General features: G+C 45.4%; 1 protein-coding gene across 1 annotated transcript in view; it reads right to left on the minus strand.

Annotated features, from left to right (window-relative positions):
* Positions 1-20834, minus strand: part of LOC8042754 (sodium-dependent proline transporter) — a 114348-nt gene extending 93514 nt beyond the window's left edge. The window contains exon 1 of the mRNA XM_040220619.3: positions 19972-20834. Within this exon, the coding sequence (XP_040076553.1) occupies positions 19972-20005 (34 nt within the window). The 5' untranslated portion in view covers positions 20006-20834. The remainder of the gene's footprint in view (positions 1-19971) is intronic.
* Positions 20835-23918: the final 3084 nt, after the last annotated feature.

Raw genomic sequence — 23918 nt, forward strand, 5'->3', positions numbered from 1 at the left:
CATCGTGACTCTCGTGAGGGTAACCCAAGTAACCCTCGCGAGGGTAACTCTCGTGACCCTCGTGAGGGTAACTCTCGTGACCCTCGTGAGGGTAACTCTCGTGACCCTCGTGAGGGTAACTCTCGTGACCCTCGTGAGGGTAACTCTCATAAACCTCGTAAGGGTAACTCTCATAACCCTCGTGACCCTCGTGAGGGTAACCCTTTTGAGGGTAACTAACCCTCGTAACCCTCATGAGGGTTACGTGGGTTACGAGGGTAACCCTCGTGAGAGTAACCTTTGTAACCCTCGTAACCCTCACGAGGGTTACGAGGGTTACTCGCGGTTACGCCGACGGCGACGGCGACGCCGCTCAAGCCGGGAACGGGCGCCTAAGAGCTGCGCTCTAAAAACAATATCGTCACCGGTGATTGGACAACGGTAGCTTTCGAGAGAATGTGCGATTCCGAGAGTATGTCTATAAAGTATAAACCTTTCTCAAAATCCTGCTGCGTGACTTTCGTTTGCTTTTGTGCACAGCTGTCTCCTCTACTCCCGGTTCTACAAGTTTGTCATATAGTCACTAAAAAAACATTGAAAATAGGCAGAATAAACGCCGTTTTAATTTTTTTTTTCTTCGCCGGATCGTTTTATTATTAAAGGCCGGACACCAGGTACCCGCGTAGTCATCCGTAACAGATACGCTGAAACACGTGAAGCCCTAGCACGGAGGTCCAAACTGCTGAAGAATTTGTGTTCCTCCCTCTTGAAACGGCTTATTTCTTAGGTGTCTTTTTTGTTTTTGTTTAAGCCAATAAAAAACAACAAAAAAAAGATTAATGTGTGGCAAACTAACCTGTCAGAAGTCGAACTGGCGGGCGTTTGAGGAGGAAGACTGTGGCCATCGTGTGACCTTGGGTATCCGAGATGGCAAGGCTGAAAGCGCTCGAGTTTCCACGTCACCTACGAGGGACCGGCGCGGGGCACACACTGAGCGCGAGTGCTACGCAGGGGTTCCGCAGACACTCGCGTTTATTCAGTGGGAACGCGAATCCCAGTCAGTGACGTGGAAACTTCAGTGCTACGGCCTTGCTATCTAAGAGGCGTAGCGACATACATTCCCACAGAAAAAGTTACAAGGTTTGTTTAAACCGCAAAACTAAACTATGCATTGCCGAACGCTGATTCTCCGCCCGGAGGTAGCGCTAGAGTTCCGAACCAGATGCCAAAGTTTCGGCACTGAAGGTTATTTTATTCGAAATTTATGTGATTTTTTTTAAAGTTTCAAAGGGAGATTGGCGGCCGACCGAGAGTCTCGAATACGTGGAGCTCTGTGGTGCCAGTTACCAAAGACGGGCGAAAATGCGCCCCATTGTTTCGTTGAAAGTTTCAGAAAACCACGTTTGAACAAGGTAAGGGTTAGTGCTGAAACTGTGCCATCTTGTTCGAACCTCTAGCGCTACATTTGTGTGGACAATGAACGCTCGGCGATGCGTAATTTATTTTTACGGTGAAAAAACAAAACAAAAGAAAACTTGTAATTTTTTATTTATTTTTTTTTTTTCGGGGGGGAAGGGGGGGGGGGGGGGGGACACACACTGTACATGCTGTGCGCCGCTCCTCTGCCGTTCTGGAGACAAAGTTTTTGTCACCTTAACACTCTAAAACGTATCCGTGCCCACCGTTACTCCGTATATGTTCTCACGTCAGTCGACTCTAACGAGTTGCTTGAAGCTCGGGCTCAATCGTGTCCAGCTGATTCGTAAGCGGCAACGACGGCAACACACCGTGCATGTGCTTCGTTATCACAATGAGACGGCATTAACAAGTGCCAGTAATCGTTAGAAATCTCGGTGAGAAGCGTTTTTAGGTCCTCTTATTATTATCAGGTTGTTCTTCCCTCGCTCGGCTGTCAGATCTATACTCCGCGACACCTTTTCTTGGCAATGCAGTGGAAGGTACAGGCCCGCGTCCCCTCTCCCATTTTGAGTGTACACAGGCTCCGGGGAGAGGAGGAGAGCCTGCGTACACTCAAAATGGGAAAGGGGACGCGGGCCTGTACCTTCCACTGCATTGCCAAGAAAAGCTGTTGCGGAGTATAGATACACGCACCGGGATTTAGATGATCGCGGGGCAGTTTTCGCCAGCGCATGGAGGTAAAGATCCTAGATGAGAGCTTCCTACAGGTAGCGACATTCTTTGAAGCGCCGACTGCGTGACGGTGCAGTTTTTAGGAAGCGAAGGGCTACGCACAGTGGAAGTTGGAGCTGGATGACGCCATTTTCTTCCAGTGGATTATGCTTCGTCATTCGTATTGGTTTCCGTCACTTTTCGTCAGAGCCAGTCACGGAAGCAAAGCATGGTACGCACCCTATGTTTCGAAACGTGGTACCTGCTGTCTTTTGGCGCCCACTTTTCATTGACTGACTAGCTTTAGCTATACTGCATAGCACTTCACCTCGGCAGCTTGTCAGTTTCAAGCCAGAAAGCACGGTCGATCGTATATGTTGTTGTTGATTACGAACTTTATGGCGGAAGATGAGCATTGAGCAGCCGCGGTAAATGGTGAGAGGAAGTGCATTAATATAGAAAAATTAAAGTAACTACGTTGTCTTTTCGTAAGATAAATGAGGTAATTTGCTATATAGATATGAGCAGTTGAATTCAAGGTTGACTTTGGGTAAAGTTTTCCGCTATCTGTCTCGTCGATAAACTTGTTCGTGTGTGTTTAGCGACTATTTCAATTATGTACGACCCAAATCACGCAGTGTCCGGACTGCCACCCTTTCATATCTGGCAGTTGCAAACAGCACTATCTTTTCAGTACTCGCACAGTGCTGACAAAAATAGAAGCAAAATGAAAACCACATACCGGTTGTTTGGAAAAACAGAACCGTGTTTCTTTTTGACGTGCACTTGACGTGCACCACTAGCGGTTGCACGTCAAGTGTCAGAACTTTCCGTTATCTAAATCAAAACTTACGAGCGATTTCCTAAACTTTTCAGCGAGGAAATGAAGACAAACGGAACCCGCGAGTACATGGAGTAAAATGGCGAGTGCTGCAGGAAATACGGCATATTTTCTCATTGAATTGTTTTCCCCAAGTTGCTTAACAAAAAACGAACTCCACGTCTATTGGTGTTCCCGAGGCGCGTTGATGAACGCGTATATTTTATTTAATGCGCCCCTGCTGCGCCCGAGACTGCAGAAGCGCGAAATTCGAGCGAAATTGAAACGCAAATGAAGACGGATGCTTGCAATCCAGAGGCACACGCGACGCACCCAAAAACACATCTACGACACGTGCTTTCGCCCAAAACAAAGACGAGACAAATGAATATTGGCGGCAGACTTTACGCGGACGCGTAAAAACGAGTTCCTTCCCCCCGTCTCGTACATCAGGGACTTGGCGTTAACCTAACGACGAGACAAAAATATACACCGCCAAATGAAACAAGCGGGTGGCTCTGACAGCTAACACTTATAGGGTTCGCGCTTATGAACCAGACTCCAGAAGAAGAAAAAATTGTGTAAGCTGGAAAAAAAAATAATTAAAACTGATAGGTTGACTAAGAGGTTTTGAGACTGACGTGGCAAACGATAGTGTCAACTTTTCGAAAAAGGTAATGATAAAATAGATGGACCGACGTGACCCGGCAAAAGGCCAACGCGATATTGCAACAGAACTTGGCAGCGCTCGTGCATTGAGAGTAACGGTTTTTGATTATCAAGTCCCGTCCAGACACTCGTTTTTAATCAACCGGCGAGCAACGCTCTCGCCTCAGCGGCCATCCCAAGCATTACGCAACTTAGCATATACGCAAAAGGGGTGCTTTCAATCCGAATCAAATAGGGTTTTTGGAGCCGAGTCTTAACTAGCTGCGTTTCCGCGTTACATTCCAGCGTGACATTTAACACATAGGACCGATACGGACCATGGACCGTAGGGGCTTCATCGTGTCACGTGACGTCATGACGCTACACAGTCGCGTGACGTCACACAGACAGTATGTGCCCAGCTCATCTGCCACATTTCTGTCCATCTTCGAGTTTATCAGATATAATTAAGGCGCTTTTTTTACGAAAATAAAATAAAATAACAATATGTTTTTCATCTAGTTTAATCCGGAGGCGAACGGACGATAAGAAAGGGACAAACATACAGCTCGGGTTTTTGCGGTGTCCTTACGCATATTTAAAAGAAAGATCAAAAAGGAAATTCAGAACTTTTTTTTTTTATTTTTCTTCTCGTACTCTCGACTGTTGAAGTTTATCGGCCGGAAACTCTTTTTTTTTTTTTTGCCCGTCGGGGGTTTAAACATAGATATATTTTTTGTGCAAATTAAGATTCGGATTTAGCTTTGTTTACTGCACCAGCACTTTCGCTTAACATTTTGAATAAACGTGATATCTCGCAGGGGCCCGTAACTAGCTATTTCCTCTGATTACGAGCTGAGTGTTGTATCTGAAAGGAACATGGCCTATTTTTAACAGAAATATATTTCGAAACTTCAACAAATGTAAAATCGTTCATTTTTGTACATTTTTGATTTTAGTGTCTAGGACGGTACTTTGGTGATTTATCAACACATATCACCTAAAAACGTAATGTATTGCTTAACTCTCCTATATTAAAGGAATTCAGTCTTGTCTGAATACATTAAAAGAAATGTAGATATAGACTGAATACGGCATTGATCTTGTTTTCCCGAGTGTCCCAAGTCCCAATAACACAAAACGTTTCTTTTTCGCACTTGACATAACACTAATCCGTGAGACTTTGAGTTTTATTTCAAATTTTAATTGAGGCAAGGTTTCTCTTCGATAATTTCACAGAACAAACGCCTCACCATAGAAACACCAAGCAATGCAGTACCTCTGTGCTAAAGTTATCCCATGTTGTTGCTGATTACGGTAATTTACGACCTTGAATAGCAACGGTGCGTAAGCCATCACACACCTTAGTGGAAGGTCACAGTAATTTACCACAAACATTTATTATTTTCACTACCTGTCGTAGTGAAAAAAAGTATTAGAGCTGCGTCCAATAAACCAACAAGTACCGGCGGGCGTCCGCGAGAAAACCGAACCCACTGTTTCGCTCTGCAAAAATGAGCCAGACATCGCAGAGAGCGCTAACTCCGTCAGAACGTAGCTTCAGCTGTTCGAGCAAGATGCCAAAGTTTTAGAACCATTCATAATCTTATTCAAATCTTATAAGCGATTTTCTGAAAATTTCAATGGAAAAATGGCGGCCGACGCGGAGCTTTCGAGTACATGGAGCTCTTATGGCGAAATAAACCGAAAACGTGCGAAAATGGGCCCCATTTTCTTTTTTAAAATTCACAAAATCACTCGTAACTTTTGAATAAGATTATGGTTGGTGCTGCCACTTTGGCATCTTGCTCAAACGGCTTTGGCTACGTTCTGACGGAGTTCGAGCTCTCTGTGACGTCTAGTTTATCTTTGCGGTACAAAAAAACAGGGTTTTTTTGTACCGCAACACTCCTTCACATTTGGACCCTCTTCGAAGGACCTGACGACCTTGACGTCATCCTAGAGTTTGTCCTGGACGTCGACATTGACGCCGTCCTTGAGGTCGTCCTGTAGATCGCGCTAGAGGTCGTTCTAGATGTCGTCCTAGACGTCGTCTTTGACGTCGTCCTTGAGGTCGCCCTCGAGGTCGTCCTAGAAGTCGTTTTAGACGTAGTCTTTAACGTCCACCTCTATGACGTCATTCTCGACGTAGTTCTTGAGGTCGTCCTTAAAGGGGTAGGGAAACGAAATTTCAGCGCTCATTTCCTAGCTTTAATGTGTTGCATGTTGCACCCTAACCTCAAAAACACCAGTCTTCCGTTGAAAAGGAGAAAAAAAACTAATTTTAAAGCTAAATAAACGACTTTCAGTGTGCACCTGTTGGCTGCATGCGGAGCCTATTTGGGAGGTAGTCTAGCAACGTTGTGGAATCTGCTACGTAGTCGAGACGTAGCAGATTCCTTCGGAGCAGCGCCACTCTTTGACATTTCAACGTTTCAATTCTTAGCCTTCTTCCTGAGCCCACAAATCGCGCATTTCACCGAATGGTCCAAGAAGGTGGAAAGGAAGGACTTCCCTCTTTCTCGGACCCTCGTTCGTGCAACCGGAAACAGCCATTCTCCCTCTAGGCTCCTTGCATTGACGTCACATCGCATACTTTTGAACACCAAGTAAAAGGAGGAGAGGGAAGCTGCTTTTGTAAGAATTTTGGTTGACAGATTAATCTCCTATAATCTTCTGGGGGGAGAATAACGACGCCTGTACAAAGCCGGGAGGCACAAAGGAGGATCCTGATAAGAGGGGAGCTCCTTCTTCCCCTTTTCTCTGGAGGGCATCGGAAGTGACGTCATGTGCAAGCCCGTCCCTCAAAACTCGGAAAAAGTTGCTTTGTCCACCACGTTCAGCCCTAAGCTGACAGTGTTGTGGGAGCTACGTGCTCCTTGGGCCAGCCGCACGCTCGTCACCCCACGGGTACTTCGAACGGCTCGGTTGTAACGCGCTGACGCTATTGACACCACCACAATGCTGACAACGCCACCAAGGGCAAAGCTCATAACCACGCCAGCCTTGCTACGTCACGTATGCGGGGAATCTTTTCTTTCTGTTTTTGTTTGCGCCGGATATCCCATGACGCATCGCGCTCTCCGTTCGCTTCTCTTCGAGCGCTTGCTCGAGTGGACCGTTTGGAACAAAAAATATAGCCAGTCGTTCAAAATACAAACGTGCGATTATCATTTACGGTTATTATCCGTCATGATTGACTCATTTACGAACAAAATATGAATATTTCAATTTTTGTTTCCGTACCTCTAAAATCGCCCTCGAGGTCGTGAAAAAAGAGAATCTAAAAAGAAACAGTACGTGAAACAATGTAAATCATGCGTCTGTCTTTAATGCACCACCACCCGGGCTTTCGCCTTCAAGTCGTCTTAGGGATAACATAACAGGCCTTCCAATTTTGTTTGTCAGGCCGTTTTATCTTACTTTTGTTTTCTTTTGTGGGGGAGGGGAGTCATCCTGTTTGTACTGTACACGGCTTCCACAAAGAAGCCCAAAGCTGTTTCAACACTCTCTTTCAAGTATTTCTCTGATTAGAGGGAAGCAGCCTTGATAATTCCATAAATATGACGGACTAAAAAGCGCGCCAAAAATTATGCATGAGAATTTCGAGATTTAAAATTTTTTAAAATTTCGAGATTAAAATCGTCCCGATTAAACATAACTTTACAAGTGCTGCCACGGGTTGATTGATTGAGATCTGCGTCTAATGTACTCTATTTTGGCCAAACCTGATTAAAAAATATGGAACATTCACCCCCCCCCCCCACAAAAAAAAAAAAAAAAAAAAAAGAAGTGGTAAGCTTTGATCTCTAAAAATATTCGCCGATGAAAACCGAAAATTTCATTCTCAAATAAAAATGAATAAAAAAAAAAAGCCAAATTCACAATAAATAAATAAATAAACGAAAACGAGGAACTCTTTTTTTATGTTACCCCGCCACGCGACGGCGGCAGTCAGTTTGAAAAAGGATGTCTCCTTGTATCGGACCGCGGCGAACCTGAACCAGAACCGGCGCGCCTGCCAAACAGCGCTGCAGTTTCAACCCCACCTTTCCTATCATATTTGCTTGCCTTTCTTCGAATGCATGCAAATAGGGTTTATTCGCGCGCTGAACTATCACCCAGAGCTATCACCCAGGCAACGTTGCACCCGAGGTACATAATTCGTTCATGGCGCTGCTCACGGTCGGGGCCAAGGCCTCCGCTCCCCCTCCTCTAAATTGACGGTGCAGTGGAGGCTACGTGCTCAATTGCCTGCCTACGTGCTCAATTGCCTGCTACGTGCTCAATCAATTGCCTGCCTCTGATCATTGACCTTGCTCTCCGCGAGTGAGTAATATACGAGGGGGTGTAATCAGGTGGTGCGGCCGTTTTTTGAAAGCTGGATAGAAGGGCACACAAAGCGCACCACGTTGCAAACACCTCCACCTTAAGGCCCTCTACAAGTTTTCAATTGACACCTTTACCCTTAAATCATTATTTTAAAGGTTAGCTGATTACATTTATTTCAATAAATAATTAGACTCAATACAACAATTACTGGCTCATTACTGGCAAGTAGTTTGCTTCCTATTTACTATCAAAAAGCGATGTGGTCAAGGAATAACAGAAACTGTTTTCTTACAGAAAGTAAGTTTTAACTGACTGTTTTTTTACCCTACAACTACGTTTATGAGAATAACGTAAAGTCTTGTTTTTTTACCGAGAATTTCAGTTTCTATGGACTATTTTTTTACCAAATCAATCTGTTTCTTATAAATAATGTAATCTCTGTTTTTTCACAGAGAAGTGTGCCTGTAGTTTAGCTTAACAGAACCGCTTTGGTATTTTTACCGAAACTTTCTGGATATTTTCTGTTGTATTACATACATTTTTTACAGTGTATTTTATTATTTGAAATTGCATATTTTTTTTAAAGTTCTGATTGGACAAATTATATATAAAACAATTTTCACTTTTCTTTTTCAGAAAATTTCCACTCTAATTAACAGAGGTGAACACTTTTGTAGTAAATTGTACAGTGTCGATGTATAAATAAATAAATAAATTAGATGTCTGTGTTAAGACAGCGCAAGGTTGGTCTGCCTTTGAGGCACGGCGACGACGGTTTACGCTGTTGTAGATGAGAAATTGAGTCAGATGCGGTATTACTGCTATAGCCTAAGGTCTGCAACCTGCACCACGCGGAAGTGATACACGACCGCACGCCGGTACGACGCTCATCCAGATCGAAACGGGCAGGGGCGGCGACTGAGTCAATCCCACCCAAGAAGACCGAGAGGCCTGGCCATTACATCGTCGCTTTTGGATCCCCGACCCGATCTCAAGCGGCAAACATGTTGCAGCTTGACAAGAGTATACGACGCAAGTGCGTCTTGGCGTCGCCACGTTCGATAGCGTCCCACACAATGTGAGACGCTGCAAGGCGCGCTGACGTGGATACATTAGTAATGACGTTTAGAGGAGGATGTGGGGAAGGGGGGGGGGGGGGGGGGTGACGTGCAGGCCTGCTCTTCTAAGTGGTATAGACCCCTTTCGGAATTTCGGCAACACTGAAAAAAATTTAGCCGGAATAGTAAAACATCTAGCAACATTGGGTGATCGCCGCCATTACGCAGGGTACGACCGGTCGGCGTGCAGCGCAGCCGCCGTAGCGTTTTGAGCTATGGCTTGTGCGGATGTTTTCCCGATCACCTGTTGGTCTAATGATCTATCGATACTGTCACATATAAGTGACAGAGAGGTGGAGCAGTTCTACAGGAGCCGGTCAGGCACAAACCGGTGCATGGAAAGAAGCTACAACTTCTTCGTCGAAACATACGTGGTCCCCGCATCGATACTAGGGCTAACTACTCACGGAACAGGCAAGTTCTTTTTTGTTTTGTAGTGATTTTTTTTAGTAACATTCCATAATTTGAATACAGTTCATCATAGTGATCGCGCTTTTAGCGTGGCCACTCTGAACGACCCGGTACGCTGTACCCGTCGTGAGCTTGTCGTTCGGGGACAGCCGAGAACTCGCTCGTTTCGTTTTTCGTACCCCTCCAATAAACTTACGACCGCGTACCAGTAACTGCAAAAGGTGCCTCACGAGTCACAACCTTGAGTGTTCAAGAAATCGCAATCGCAAGTCGTACAGAACAGCAGAAAAGGTTGTACGGGTGGGTGGAGCAGCATTTTAAATTCCTTGCTCGGTCACCTTTTAAAGACTAAGAAATTAAGCGGTTTATGGCATTGCACACAAAGCTACAGAGTAGACTTTCCAGAACCACTGATGTATTGGGTTTGTTTCACGGCGTTTGTAAACGTACCACGTTTGTTTCAACACACCCGAAATGCGACATAGCAAAAAAAAAAGAAAAAAAGTGTGCTGGAATTCATCTTTATTTGCACAGAAAATATGCAGAGCTGTTTGAGTGTCAAACCGGTGTATATATATATATATTTTTATCCCATTCAGTGCAGGAAGTTTCTTCATCAAGGGTTCCTGCTACCGAAGCAAGAAGACCCAAGAACAACATACAATGTGTTCAGGAATAAAAACCGTTGAACAGAATAACAATTGTTGAACATGCTCTAAACACCAACTCTTTGGCTGCATTCTCACAAATTTCCAAACTGATTAGTAGCGTAACGCCCCTATACACCAACTCATGTTTACAAACAAACCGGAGCGCCCCTAGCGGACGCCACCGGCGCCGCGCATGCGCGGTGGATGGTGGGCAAGAAGCCCGCCGCCGCCCATAGACAAACCATTGAATTGCGTTGTTGTCGGCGTCGGTGGGAGTCCCCGTGCTCTTTTTCGCGTCGGAATTGTTGATTCTACGTCCTCCTAAGAATGTCTGACTACTTGAGCGGCTTCAGCAAAACTATCGAGGCAAAACTTTGCGTGAATAATGTGACGTGCGGCGATTCATTTCACGTGGACGCCGCAGAATGGGCGCTAAAGCCTGACTCCCACGATAAGATTCTGCTCGCTATTTTAAGTCGCGACGTCGCTTGGACTGCAAAAGCGTGGACCGTAGCTGAGATGGTGGACATCGATACTGAAAACCGCAAGTAGAATCGGGCATTACAAGTCGGTAATGGCCACTGGCAACAATGATCAACAACTTCTTGTATCTGTTTACACTTAGCCGACTTACCCCAACCAACCTTCAAATGTGTTTTGAGGCCTGCACTTAGTTCTTATCGCAATTACCGGGTCAACGTTTGGTTTACGGGCCGCTGTCGTTTGAACGAGCTGACGACAAAAAGCAGCCAAGTTTGAAAGAGCAGACGACAGTTCGAACGCACGCGCAATGGAGTACGGGCAGGAAGCACCACGTCCCGCGTCAACAAACCATTCGAATGTCACGTTGTAGGCGTCTGTGTGAGTCTGCATACTCTTTTTGGCGTTGGAGTTGTCGATTCTACGTCCTCATCGCAATGTCTTACCACTTGAATCGCCTGAGCGAAATTATCAAGGCTCGTTACGCCGCTAAACTTTCCGTAGATAATTTGACGTGCGGCGATTCATTCGCATGAACGCTGTAGAAATGGACGCCAAAACCATGAAGAGATTCTTGTAGCTATTTTCGGTCGCGACGTCGCTCGTGCTGCAAAAGTGTAAAAGGTAGCGGCGATGATCGACGTCGATACTGAAAATCGGAAGCGGGAACAGACCAAGCGTAACAAGTAGGTGATGGCCACCGGTACCAATAATTAACATCTTGTATATACTGTTTACACCGAGCCTACTTAAGCCTTTTGAGGCCTGCAATTACTTCTTATTGCAATCACCGGATCAAAGTTTGGTCTACGGGCCGCTTTTGTTTGAACGAGCAGACGACAAAAAGCAGACAACTTTGAAAGAGCAGACGAAAGTTCGAACGATCAGGCGGCCGTGTGAATTTGAAGACGCACTGAACCCGTGGGTGGTCGAACAACTTGGGGGTTTTCTCTCGTTCATGTTAGAACAAAGCGAATACATCTGGCGACCACAAATTGTGGCCCGCACACGCAATCGTAGTTCGACAGCGTCTGGTTTGCCTTTTTCACGGCTACTATCCACGTTCTCGGACGAACGGAGGGTGCAAAAACACATGAAAACTGATCTTCGAACCTTTCCAGACTGTCTTGGTAAAGCCCCCATCGCAGCATTTTGACGAGAAGGCAGGTCTTTTGTCTCGTTTCTTCCAAAGGAACACAGGAATGCATGTCTGGCACGGCGACTTCTGCCCACCGCCCCAGACCGGAAGTGCGTCCGGCGCGCCACCACCGCGGCGTGACGTAGGAGAGTTGAGTTGGTGTATACGTCTAGCGGTACGACCTTGGCACTCTGTTCAGGCTACCACTCCAAAAGTTCCCACGATCGCAAGGCGGGTTCGAGTGATCTTCAGATTCGGTGTTCAATGCATTTAGTCTGTACACCCCCTCCACCCGACGTCTGTTTTCTGGAAAACTCTTTACCGGCGTGAGTAAAGGAAACGAACTTGCGGAAGAAGTAATCATGCATATACACGCCGAACAAGTACCTAAAATGGCCTCGGTTGCAGTGAAGAAGCACTGAAGGAGGGAGCCGCTCGCGCATGCGAGCCGCGCACTGAGCCACGGACGTACCTCTCTAGTTAAAGACGGGGCTCGACACACGGGCACACTACTACAACATATAATCGTTTGCGATGCTTCCGCTTACGGAAGATAAGAGCGTTTTCTTGTCTAACCCGCGAAAGTTTTGTAAACAACACGAGGACTCGGTTTTTCTTTTTGAACACTTTAGAACTTGTCTGACACGTACCTTTTTTCCGTCTCCGTCAACGTATCCATCCTGCGTACACAAAGGTACGCAGCAATGCGATGGCATATTGATGCGGCGCGCGCAGACTGGGACTCAAAGTGTAAGCAGCACCGTTATAGGCGATAAGATGCAGGCGGTTCTGGCGGGACCCCTGCGTGATGGCGGCGGACCTAGTTGCAGTTGCGTGCAACAGGTGGCGCTTTACTCCGAAAGGGGTCTATTCATTGAGCCCAGGATCCCTGGGTCGAGTTCTTTCGCTCCACGTGGTCCGAGCTGCGGTACGCTAACACACACTGCCACCGATCCTCCCCCCCTCCCCCCCCCCCCCCCCCCCCCCCCCGAACTACGAAAGGTATAGCAAATAATATGGGCCTTAATTAGTAAAATGACTAAATTCTGCAGAAGAAAGTAACAACGATCCGTGTGAATTTTGTTAATGAACACTCTATTCGCAGCTTTTAGCGATGGTGGTACCGCGGTTTGAGAATCGCGCTCTCTCTATACACCTTTCCGAAAAATGCTCCTAGGCCGCCGCCATGTTACTGATGCTGATGCGGCTGGTGCGACTCTGGCGCCCTCTATCAGCTAGAAATGTTCTGTCACTCTCTGGGACTGTGAAGACCTGCTCAGCGCGGTTCTCTACCTACGCTTTTGCGGTTTTGCATTCGACGTTTTCTCGCCCCTTTTGAAAGTTTCCACTTAATTTGTTTTATGCGTGCTGCGTACCCTTTTTGTGTTATCTTCCATTGTGAGAAAGAAGGCTGGTAAGTGCCTGCCATTCAAGCTTTTCTGCTCGACATTCACGGGAAACGAAGAAGGTGAAGGACGTCGAACGACCCTCGACGCGATTTTGCGAACATTGTTCTCCCCCCCTCCCAGAGATAATCCGCGTAGAATCCTCAGTCATCTCCGAAAATAGTTGTCCGGGTTGGGGTGAGAAACGGGTCAGTCGCGTTTGTTTCTTTGCCTTGATGCGGTTGTGAAAAAAGGAAGCTCTCCCCAAAACGTGCCCCCAAACGAAGTCATCTCGGATTCCGTCCGATCGTCAAGATGTGACTGTCGTCGACGGTGACTGTGTTATTTGAGATCTTTCTCAAATAAATTCTTTTCGGATAACGCTGCATCGTGTGGTACGTACGATATATTGTTCGAATGTTAACACTTCCTCAATTGTATGTCCGTGTCCTGTCCATCGGTAAACACTGTATTTGTGAGCGTGAAAAATGCATGCCTTTCGGCCCTCTTCTGTTGCAATTTATTTTTGACAGCAAAGCGCTTTGTCGTTTCACATGCGGCGAATCCCGCGGCGCCGTCAATACGTATCCTAAAAAAAAAAAAAAAAAAAAAAAAAAAAAAGACTAGAACTAAACATTTCAGTCGCATTCGTTCTGTCGCGCGCGGCCCCAAAAAAAATAGTTTACAGCTTTTTTTTTTTTTTTTTTGCTTTTTTTTTTTTTTAAATCTGGCACAATGCTTTCTCAATGTCCTCGGGAACATACATGTACCATGAAACACAAAATATAGCGGGAAAATACGAGAATTTAGCAGCCAGCAGCGTTTGAAACTGCGCCTACACAGGCTGCGCCAGTTGAAATCACAGTCCCCCTCGGTTAGGGTTAGGAGGGACGCCGGTGAGAGTCTAGCCTCAAACTCAGTGACTGGGCACGAAAACGGTTTGTTGCCCCTGGGGTCGAGTGTTTTTTGGAAAGGTGTATATATAGCTCCGGGATGATCGGCTTCCGAAATGAAGGTGCTTATTGCTTACCCCTTGCTGACGTGGAAGTATCAGGTGTGGCTTTTATTACATCGCTCCTATTTCGCAAAATCGGAATTACTCACGCGTCGCGGACCCAACCCCGCACTGCTGTTCTACGACGATCATCCAGGCGACAGCCATTTGGATGGCAACTAGTGCGCCCCCTCCCTGTAAGCCGTGAAAGTTGCGAATAGTTCGCGAGTCACAAACATTTGAAGACATTACTTCCGTAACTGCTAACTCTCGCACTTTCGCGTCGAGGGAGGCTCGGTTAGGGTTTGCGCGAGGACGGTATACATTTTAGTAAGGCGAGAACGCCATTAAGATCGGGCGGATATGGCGGACCGGAGTCTATTAACGGCTCCGTCTTGCCGTCTTCTTGGGAGACGAACCTATATTGAGCGACACCGCGTATGTCGTCATCGGTTCGGAAACTCAATCCCGGATGCACGCGGGAAAACGAAATAGGAACCAACAAGAAACCGAATGAGTTGGCGAACTGGAGCCCTTTCAAAAGCGTCGTCACTTTCATTCATCACTCGAATAAACTTTAAAAAAAAAAGAAGGAGCAATGCGTGCGTGCGAACGCGCGCGCGAGCGTACGTCTGCTTGGGCGCAGACGGTGAGTGTGGGAGTAAGCACGCTCTTTACTCACTCTTATAACGTATGTGTGTACGAAGTGACGTCGGTCCTTTTTCTTCGTGAGGTGCCGCAGACTATCCATGACCTCGCTAATGTTGACATCGAGTCGGTTGATGAAGGGGGCTAATAACTTCATGCGCAGGGCACACTACAGCAAGTTTCGCGAATGCAGAAGGGAACTTCGTGGAAACCCCGCGGACTCGCCACTCGAGGAGAGGTCTGCCCACCTAGCTAGACAAGAACACTGCCGCTACCTCCAGACACGTGCTGAATTCTTAAATAGCCGGGCGTTTGTGCAGCTCTATTCAAGAAAACAAAACAAACAGAAAACAAGGCTTGATGCTGATGTTATTTTCCTCTAACGCTATTTGCCAAATCTGACATCACTTCTCCCCCTTTGCCTTTTCCGTTCGTTGACTTTGACGTGTCGGGTCTCATGTACTGCTTCCTTGCAACACGAGTGTGCAGTAGTGACGTGTGTAAATATATACAAGAAACTCCCACAACTGTATGGCGCTGGCACAGCAGGCACGTAACGGAAAAGCAATGATGCACCAGAGTCCAGCCGGTGCGGGCGTTTCTTTCGCGAAGGCATTCCTGAACTCCGAATCATCGAACAATGTAGGGCTCTGTCGTGTTGAACACGAGCGAAAAGCATTTTCACTTCTAAGCAGATCTCAGCACTGATCTATCTTACGCTTCGTTCGTCAATTACGTAACATCCTATGGCAAGCAAATCACACCGCGATAAAAAAGGCAAATTAAGCTTCTTTTTTTTTTTTTATCTAGCTCAAAAATCAAGTTGTTTTTGTTTTAGTAAGGCTGTCTTTACATCAATAAAACGCTGCTAATTATACTGTACTTTAGGTTACAGTAACATTCTACTTCCGCATTGCCCGCCTCGGTGGCTCCGAGGCGAGAGCGCTGGCCTACGGATCCCCAGGTGGCGGGTTCGAATCCCGACCGAGGTGCCCGCAAATGAGGAGGCCTATTGCGGAGAAGGCGCCGTGTAACCGAACTTTCGGTTGCACGTCAAAAGATCCCCAGGTGGTCCAAATTAATCCTCAGTCCTCCGCTGGGGCGTGCCAGATGCCCGTCGTAGGTTTGGCACGTAAAACCCCCAAATTTGGCTTCCGCATTGTTTCCAGTGATTGGACGAGTTGATCAATCAATCTGCCACCTTTCAAAATACATCCATAGAATCACTTTTTTCTAGCAACAGTGATTTAAATTAAATTAATCTTATCTAGATCAAATCAATCTGATATAAATCCAATTATTTCGATTTAAATAAAAGTATCTGGAATTAAATAAAATTAATCAGATCTAAATCAAATTAATCTGATTTAAATCAAATAATTCAGATTTAAATCAAAGTAATATACTTTATACCAAAATGATATGCTTTAAATAAAATTATTGTTATTTAAATTAAATTAAACTGATTTAAAACAAATAAATCTTATTCTTTTGATTTTATTTTCCCTGACAACTCGTATTTACCCACTTTGGGTATAAACTAGATAAATAAACTTATTTTCGGTCTTAATAATACGAACACAAGCTTCCTCAAAGACGATCAACAAACGAAGTAATTTATTGGTGAAACCGCATGGTCAAATTGTACGTAAATACATGCAGCGAGGGCTTCACTATTGCTTGTCGTTGGTTGCCCTTCCTGGAAAAGGGTACGAAAGCGACCGACCGCCGGTTCGATATTTCGGTGCTTTCCGGCCGTACGAGTCACTCGTCCTTCTCTCTCTCAATGCACGCCACGACCGCGGATGACAAACCCGAAACCATTCATAGCTCATGTGTATCTCTCAGTGTGGGAAACACTCTAAAAAAAGCCCGTGAGTCTGCTTTCCCGCACAACACTCGGAGAGCCAATCAGCGCAACTTACGAAGGCAGCTCAGCCAATGACGATGCCGAAACATCCGTTTAGACCAAAAAACGCAGTCTGAGTTGTGACATTGAGCAATGCAAAACGTCACGCTTGCATGGCTTACTGTCACAACTCAGTCTGCGTTTTTTGGTCTAAACAGATGTTTCGGCATCGTCATTCGCTGAGATGCCTTCGTAAGTTGCGCTGATTGGTTCTCGAAGTGTTGTGCGTGAAAGCAGACTCACGGGCTTTTTTAGAGTGAAGTAACTTCAGTACATTATACTTTCAGTACTACTTCAAGTAGGTTTAGAAAACTTGTACTCTACTTGAGGTACTACAATCTCGGAGTATGTAGTTGTACTTTATTTAAAGTATTTTCTTTTTTTGCTACTTTCCAAGGAAAGTACAACTCCCGACTTCAGACTACATTCCCAAAGTTTGGTCTCGTTAAATTTGTATCACAAAACGATACTTTGTCAAGTATGAAGTTCATAAGTATATTATGTTAAATAGTTCGTCAGCGACAGTAAAAACTGCTTTGTGGCCACTTGACTTTATGCAATATTCGTCGCCATTTTTGGAAATGACTGATGCACCCCCAGTTACCCCTGGAGCAATGCATGCCAGTTAAAAGGAAAAAAAAAAAAAAAACACGATTGAAAAAAGGGCATTATAAAAGAGTGTGCTAAGTAGTTGTACTTTAAATTGAAAGCATGTTGGATTTATAGTACTTTAGCTCAAATACATTGTGCCATGGTGTACTTGCCATTGTACTTGAAGTATATAACCTCTCATTTATTTTGTAGTTTACTTCAAGTACCTTTTAGAGTTAGTTTACCCGGCAGTGTTCCCTCTTACGCATAAACGCAAAGGAAAAACCCTCCCATTACCACTTCGAATAAGCAAAAAATCTCAGAATCGTGTTATTTTTTTTCTCTCTCTTAATAAACAGTGTCTTTTGTGGCTTCGCTTTTAAAACGAGATATTTACACGAGAACCCCCACGCGGGCCTTTCTAGCTCGTGTTGGTCCGACCGTGTGACGTCACAGTTTCCAGGGGCCGTGTCACGAGACGCATGACGTTACGTGCCGTAAATTTCCCCCTAAATTTAGCCGAGAAAGTGACGACACACGGCGTGGTCACGTGACCTGACGGTGTCACGTGGCATCAATTTTCCTGACGAATTAAAGGGGGGGGGGGGAATCATCATGGTGACTCGGTATCATGTAGCGTTTCAGATTCAGAGTGACCTGACACCGGGGGCGTTAGCTGACATTGCAATATTCCTGCTGGGGGATATCTAGGCGCTAGACAGTATCTATAGAACATGCAGCTTGTTAAAATTAAAAAAGCGCATTTTCCGGGCAATGGTTTCCGGACGATACGTGCGTAAAATTTGAAATTGTAGGCTGCGGGGACAATCTACGCGTGCGCACTATACGGGAATTTTGTTTTTCAAGATCGTTCATTGAGACGAGACGTGACGGACTTTGTGAATGGAAGAGTACATTAATTACGATTTACGTATAATACAGGCTCATTTGTGAGCTAAAAAAGCAGACATTTTTCAAGGTGTGCCGTGTATGAGAAGGTTTTCGCGTCGACTAAGCACCAGGTGCGGACTATTTTAGTCAAATAGCTTTTCGTTCTTGGCCTAAATTGGCCCCCGGCGAACTACACACCGGGTGCGGATATTGTCCGGAAAATATGGTACATGCCGTGTCGTTGCATTTTTATTGCATTTGAGGGAATGTTTTTTTGATCTTGACCTTGATTCGCTTTTATGGACGACTCGCGTTCTGGACGATATATCTGGCAAACGGAGGTATCCGTATTTACTAGACATTACTGCAGGACCTCGTACACCACCGGATTATGTTCACTTACGAATTGGGTACGCCGCAGCTTAGCTAACCTGGAAAGTTTAAATTCCGTTACCAGGGGTCTCATAGATATGCGCGAGTAAAGGAAATGTCGATTCGGCACCTAAGAAAACGAAGATACTGTTCCTGCACGCGTTCATTCAACACTGGGCGGCCCGGGTAGGCAAAAAACAAATCATCGGCTTTTTTTTTTTTTTTTGTAATTTATTTATGAAAGTGGGAATCCAGCATTGAAATGTACCGCCTGGACGGCTGCTGTACAGAGGGACATTTTACCGCAGTTTACTTTGAACACAACGTTCCAGCTGTGAAAACAAAAGGCGTATAGAACGGTAATGACCTGTTCGCGACATCGCGGTTGATAACTGAGCATAATCATTTGCTGTTGCGTCAAAAAAAGAAAAGTGGAAAAAACATGTGGGAGGGGGAGGAAAATCTCGCTCGCCCTCACCCCCCTCTCCTCTCCAATAGTTCTGACGCCTCTGGGCATTTGTTTTATCAATAAAATTCAGTTAAGAAGTGGCGAAGTAGGTCGTCAATAACTCTTTAAAAAATGATATGTGAATAATACATACCTAACGAAATTGTCAGGGAAATTGGGTTCATGTAATCAATAGACATTGGGGATTCTATTATTCGGGATTCAGTTCTTCGGGGATTTGGTTTTCCGGTATTCGGCTTTTCGGGGTTCAGTTTCCTGGGGTTAATTTGTTTTCGAAATTTTGTTTTCCAGGGTTCGGTTATCCGGTAACTCTTCGCATATATCATGATCAAAATAAATAAACACATGCAAGTAGGCAAAGTGACTAAACGTTTTGTGACGTGTGCTTTGTGAACTTCATAACCCCCTTGGCTTACTTTTTTAAAAGAGAAAAAAATAATATTTACACGTTGTAGACATATGTTTCCGAAGTACCACCGTTAAAATACTTGTATCAAGAATAAAAAAATACCGCCTTTCTTACTTTACTCTGTTGACACATTTATTGCAACTTTTCACAAAACTATTTCACTTTTGGTAAACAAATAAATATTGAAACCTGCTTTCCGTGTTTATCAAAATAAATTCCTTCATAAATGTCAGTGCCATTATTTTCCTTTCTTTTTGTCTTTTGCTTAATGGGAAATGTCAATTTGTGTTGAACTCCTCCACGCAAAAACTAAAAACGCCGAAACTAAAAAAAAAAAAAAAATCTCTTACTTTAGGCGGTTGAAATAACACAGTGAATATAATAGCTAATAAATTCGCTCCAATAAACAATTAGTGTTCTGAAACGAATTGCACAGTAAATCAAACTAATCGAACTGTAAAGCAGTTAGATAAAGAAGTACTGATATACCCGCCGCGTAAACGAAAGTGCGAAACGAACAAGGAAAGGGAACACGTAGAGCGACGCTACGACGGCGTAGCTACGACGCGAGCAAGCAATGACAGCTTCTCCACTCACCTCCATTCAAACAGGTGTAGCTGCCGTTCTGCATGGCTGGGTTCGTCGTCTGCTCCAATCCGCTCTCAAACCAAACAATCCTTCGATCTCCGACGATGTCCACGCAAAGTAATCACGCAAACAACACTCCCGTAGACAGTACCGAAGTCGAGTCGCATTCCTCGAGACCGTTATAAATATATCCCGACTTTCAAAAAACGTGTTCGGAGCTGACGCAACCTTCGATGCCGGTTACAACGAGCCGGCGTATGTCACCCAACTGTTCCACCGAGTCCACAAACCGACGATGCCGAAGCCGCCGAGTGTAGTACGTCCGTTGTCGTCGCGAACAAACTGCGCACTGCTGGTTGATTTGTCACGTAGTATAGCGGCCGCTTGTGTCTATCAAAGGATATGGTGATGTTATGTGAAGGCGATGGCGGCGAGATGTGGCTGTGGTTCGCGTCCGATGCCTCTCTGAAGCGGGAACGGGGTTTATTTATAGAGAGGAGAGACGCCAACTCGTCCACCGGTCGAACGCCGTGGCAGGAAGGAAGGCTGGTCGGTAGCGGATGAACACAAAACCGGCTGCTAAGTTGCCGTGGGAGCGAGAGGGAAAAGAAAGGAAGGAAACGAAAATTGGCCCCACGTGACTTCTGCGTCACACTGATGTCGATGCTTTCGCACTTGTTCTGTTCCGCTGTTGTGCCGCGTTGACAAGTGACAACTGCCGGCGGACGAGCCGCGCTGTGATTCTTTTAGAATTACTGTAGCTCGAAATCGACGACATTCCATGAATAGAGCTGACACTAACTTCAGCAGAAACTTAACTTGGGGGTCGTTCCTTCACGTGACGAACGGACACCGGCCAGAGCTCGGACTCCAGCGACCCCGGTGTCGCGGGCTCAGAAACGGCTCGTGCGGTCGTAGCGCCATCTGTGATTGTTTTCGAACAACGCGGAGACACTGGCGGCAGTTTTGAGAAGGCTTAGAGCACCGAGAGCACTGTCCACGTGCTGAGAAGAAACTGACATGTAACTTACAAGATACCACAAAACTTGCTCTAATTACTTTGCTAACGAATATATGTAAAAAAAATAACAAAAAGATACACGCAAAGTACCGTTCGAGCAGATTCCCTTTTTCTATAAACAAAAAGCTTTACACTCTCCCAGGTTGAGTCCGACCCCCATACCTCATTTCAGATTTTTCTACGCAGAGTACGCCAATAGTACCCACCGCCCCTTCTGCAAGACAAATTTCAACCCCCCAGATGTGGAATGCAGGGTGAACCCCTTTCTTGTGCACAACTGCTAAATTACTTTCACACATTCGTGGGCTATCTATTTTAGTGAACCACTGCAGCGAAGCGTGATTCATGTTCTTTTAAATTTCCATGGAGATCAACGTACAAACTCAACCTTCTGCAAGGCGGATGATCCTCTAAAAGCTGGTTCCTTTCATCTCCCGAATAGGAAGGTGAACGAGACGAGTCTCCGCGCGCACTTTTTTGCGCTGTTCAAACTTTGGAAATAGGAAACGTAAAAAGGGCAAAGGACACATGGGCCATGTTCCAAATCTCACCCAAATGGATCTGAGTTACTCGGGCTGGTCTTGTCACGTGACAATACAGATTGTAAAGTGCTGGACGCGGGTAGGTTATTGAACGCCAATGTGTGAAACCCTTACGCTAGAGTAAGATCGAGTAAATTTTGGAACACGGCCATGGTGAGTGGGAAGGCAACCGAAGACGTCACGTAGCTCTTAAAAACCCTGACTTCGTAACATCTGATTTGTGACGAAACAAAAATGTGATTAGCGGAATTCTCAGCTTCGGCCATCTTGCAGTGCAATGATATTCTGTTTTCTTTAATTATTATTATTATTATTTTTAGTGAGCAGAGATATAGGCCTTTTTTCGGATATATGCAAGGTAGTGCTAATTTCTAAAACAAAATCCCGTTATTGATAATCATTACCCCAGCTGCACATTTACCCGGCTCATACTTGGGCCAGTCTGGAGCAAGCTTGGGTCAGTCTTGAGCCAAGTTGGCTCTAGCTCGTGCCAGTCTGGTCCAAGTCTGGGCCGAGGAAGTGTGCGGCTTCAGTAAGAAAGAGAGAGAGAGAAAAAAAAGAGAAAATTTCGCACTGGCCAGGAGGTTCCAAACAGAAAATCATAATTTCATTTATTCTATGTACAAATATTTTCCTCAACAAATGGGTGCTTTTGACATCTTCCACTGTTAATATGCCATATGAAAAACAAAAAAGGCGGGAAGGAACGTATGTCATATAGATAAGAAAGAGAGAGATAGAGAGAAGGGTTTATTAGGGAATTACAGAGAGGTTAACCTGAACGCAGGTTCTAGTGGGTTACTCTGTACTGGGGAGAAGGCGAAAGGCGAAGAAGAGGTATGACGATGAGAAAGAGAGACGGGGTGAAGTTGTCCACGAGGGTGTCAATGTTCAAAGTCTCACATAGGTATTTTTAAGCACCCCACTAAATGGCAGATAACTCCGTGTTCGTGAGGAACACTACTAAGATTTTCGTGGCCTTCATGAATTGTCCGGCTGTGTCGCAGGCACAAAGTACTTCTGATTAGCTGAAAGGCCGCGATTCCAACGCCATATTGTCGATCCTCGTTTAATTCATCGCATTCACACACGAGGTGTTCAAATGTCTCTTCGACTTTGCAGCTTGCACTGTTTGCGGAATCTCTCCTTTCAATCCAACAAAGGAACTGCGGTGTACATACCACACCAAGCCGTAGTCGATGCAGGACCCCCTCCAGCTGTCTTGAAAGTCCAGATGGAAAGCAGAATGCAAGTTGAGGATCCAGGGAGTATAGCTTAGGATGGTGGTAGTGTGGATTAATCCAGTAATTTAAGGTTGCAGTGCATCCGTATTGATGGTACCTGACAAGATTCCCACGAATCGTTGCAAGAATCAAGAGGTTGATTTTGATCTCGTGGGCCTAGATGAGCAACGGCGCTATACGTAACGTCGTCACGTTTTGGAGTCGAAGTCCGCTTCACTGTAACCAGAGCTCCCTGAAGTTATACTTCAGGCAGCTCTGGCTGCTTGAAGATAAACTTCAGGCAGCCAGAGCTGAACTGAAAACGAAAGGACAAATTCATTTCGTCGTCGGACAACGGTGGTACGCTTGCTTGGATGGGACAAAACGATTCATTAGAATTTAGAACCCGCTTGCTGTTGGGTGAGACGCCGACAGAAGTTTTCGGCGACCTCCGTCTCAGGCACATTTAGGCGCAGAGATAAAGCATGGAACTTATATCGCATCGAGGTGTCCGTATACCTGACGCGCCATACGCCAGACTACCGTAAGACATTTCCTTTGACCTAATTTTGAGCATATTTGACCCTTCCAAGTTTGTGCAGATATTGACCTATCTTTTTCTGCGTGCGGCGAGAGTCACGTAGATCCTTTATATCTTTGGTCCATCAAGACCCTCTTTCGGACCGACGACGCTTAGCACGTATATGTTCATATTCCCCATCGATTGCAGTCCGGGTCGCAGGAAGATTGTAGCTTCTGGTTTCACTTTCCGTAGCAGCAGCAACACGCGCACTGAAGTCTTGAGGGTTAGTGGAATACTGGCAGAAAGGCTTCATTGATGTTTGATAGACTTGTCAGTTTGCTCAACGAACAGCGTAGCGAATTTTTCGGCATGAAAATCCCTTCAGGATGGTGTAAGTTGAGAAATGGTCACTACCACGGTGTTTCGATATCAGTAAACCAGAACCAGAAGGTAATAGTGTTATTGTATTCAAAATAAGTAATATTTTGTTCTAAGGCAGCTTTCCTCCTTTTTCACTTCCATCTTGTCTTTCTCTACGTGCTCTATTAAATCGACAGTTGTAAGTAAGGGCTCTGTACTCTCCCCCTCGTCTCTTCTTTGTCATTTGCACTTTTTAAACCACCGTCTAGATGTACAACAGTCAACCA

The sequence above is a fragment of the Ixodes scapularis genome, unplaced genomic scaffold (assembly GCF_016920785.2).
Source record: "Ixodes scapularis isolate PalLabHiFi unplaced genomic scaffold, ASM1692078v2 PGA_scaffold8__174_contigs__length_109621045, whole genome shotgun sequence".
NCBI lineage: Eukaryota > Metazoa > Arthropoda > Arachnida > Ixodida > Ixodidae > Ixodes > Ixodes scapularis.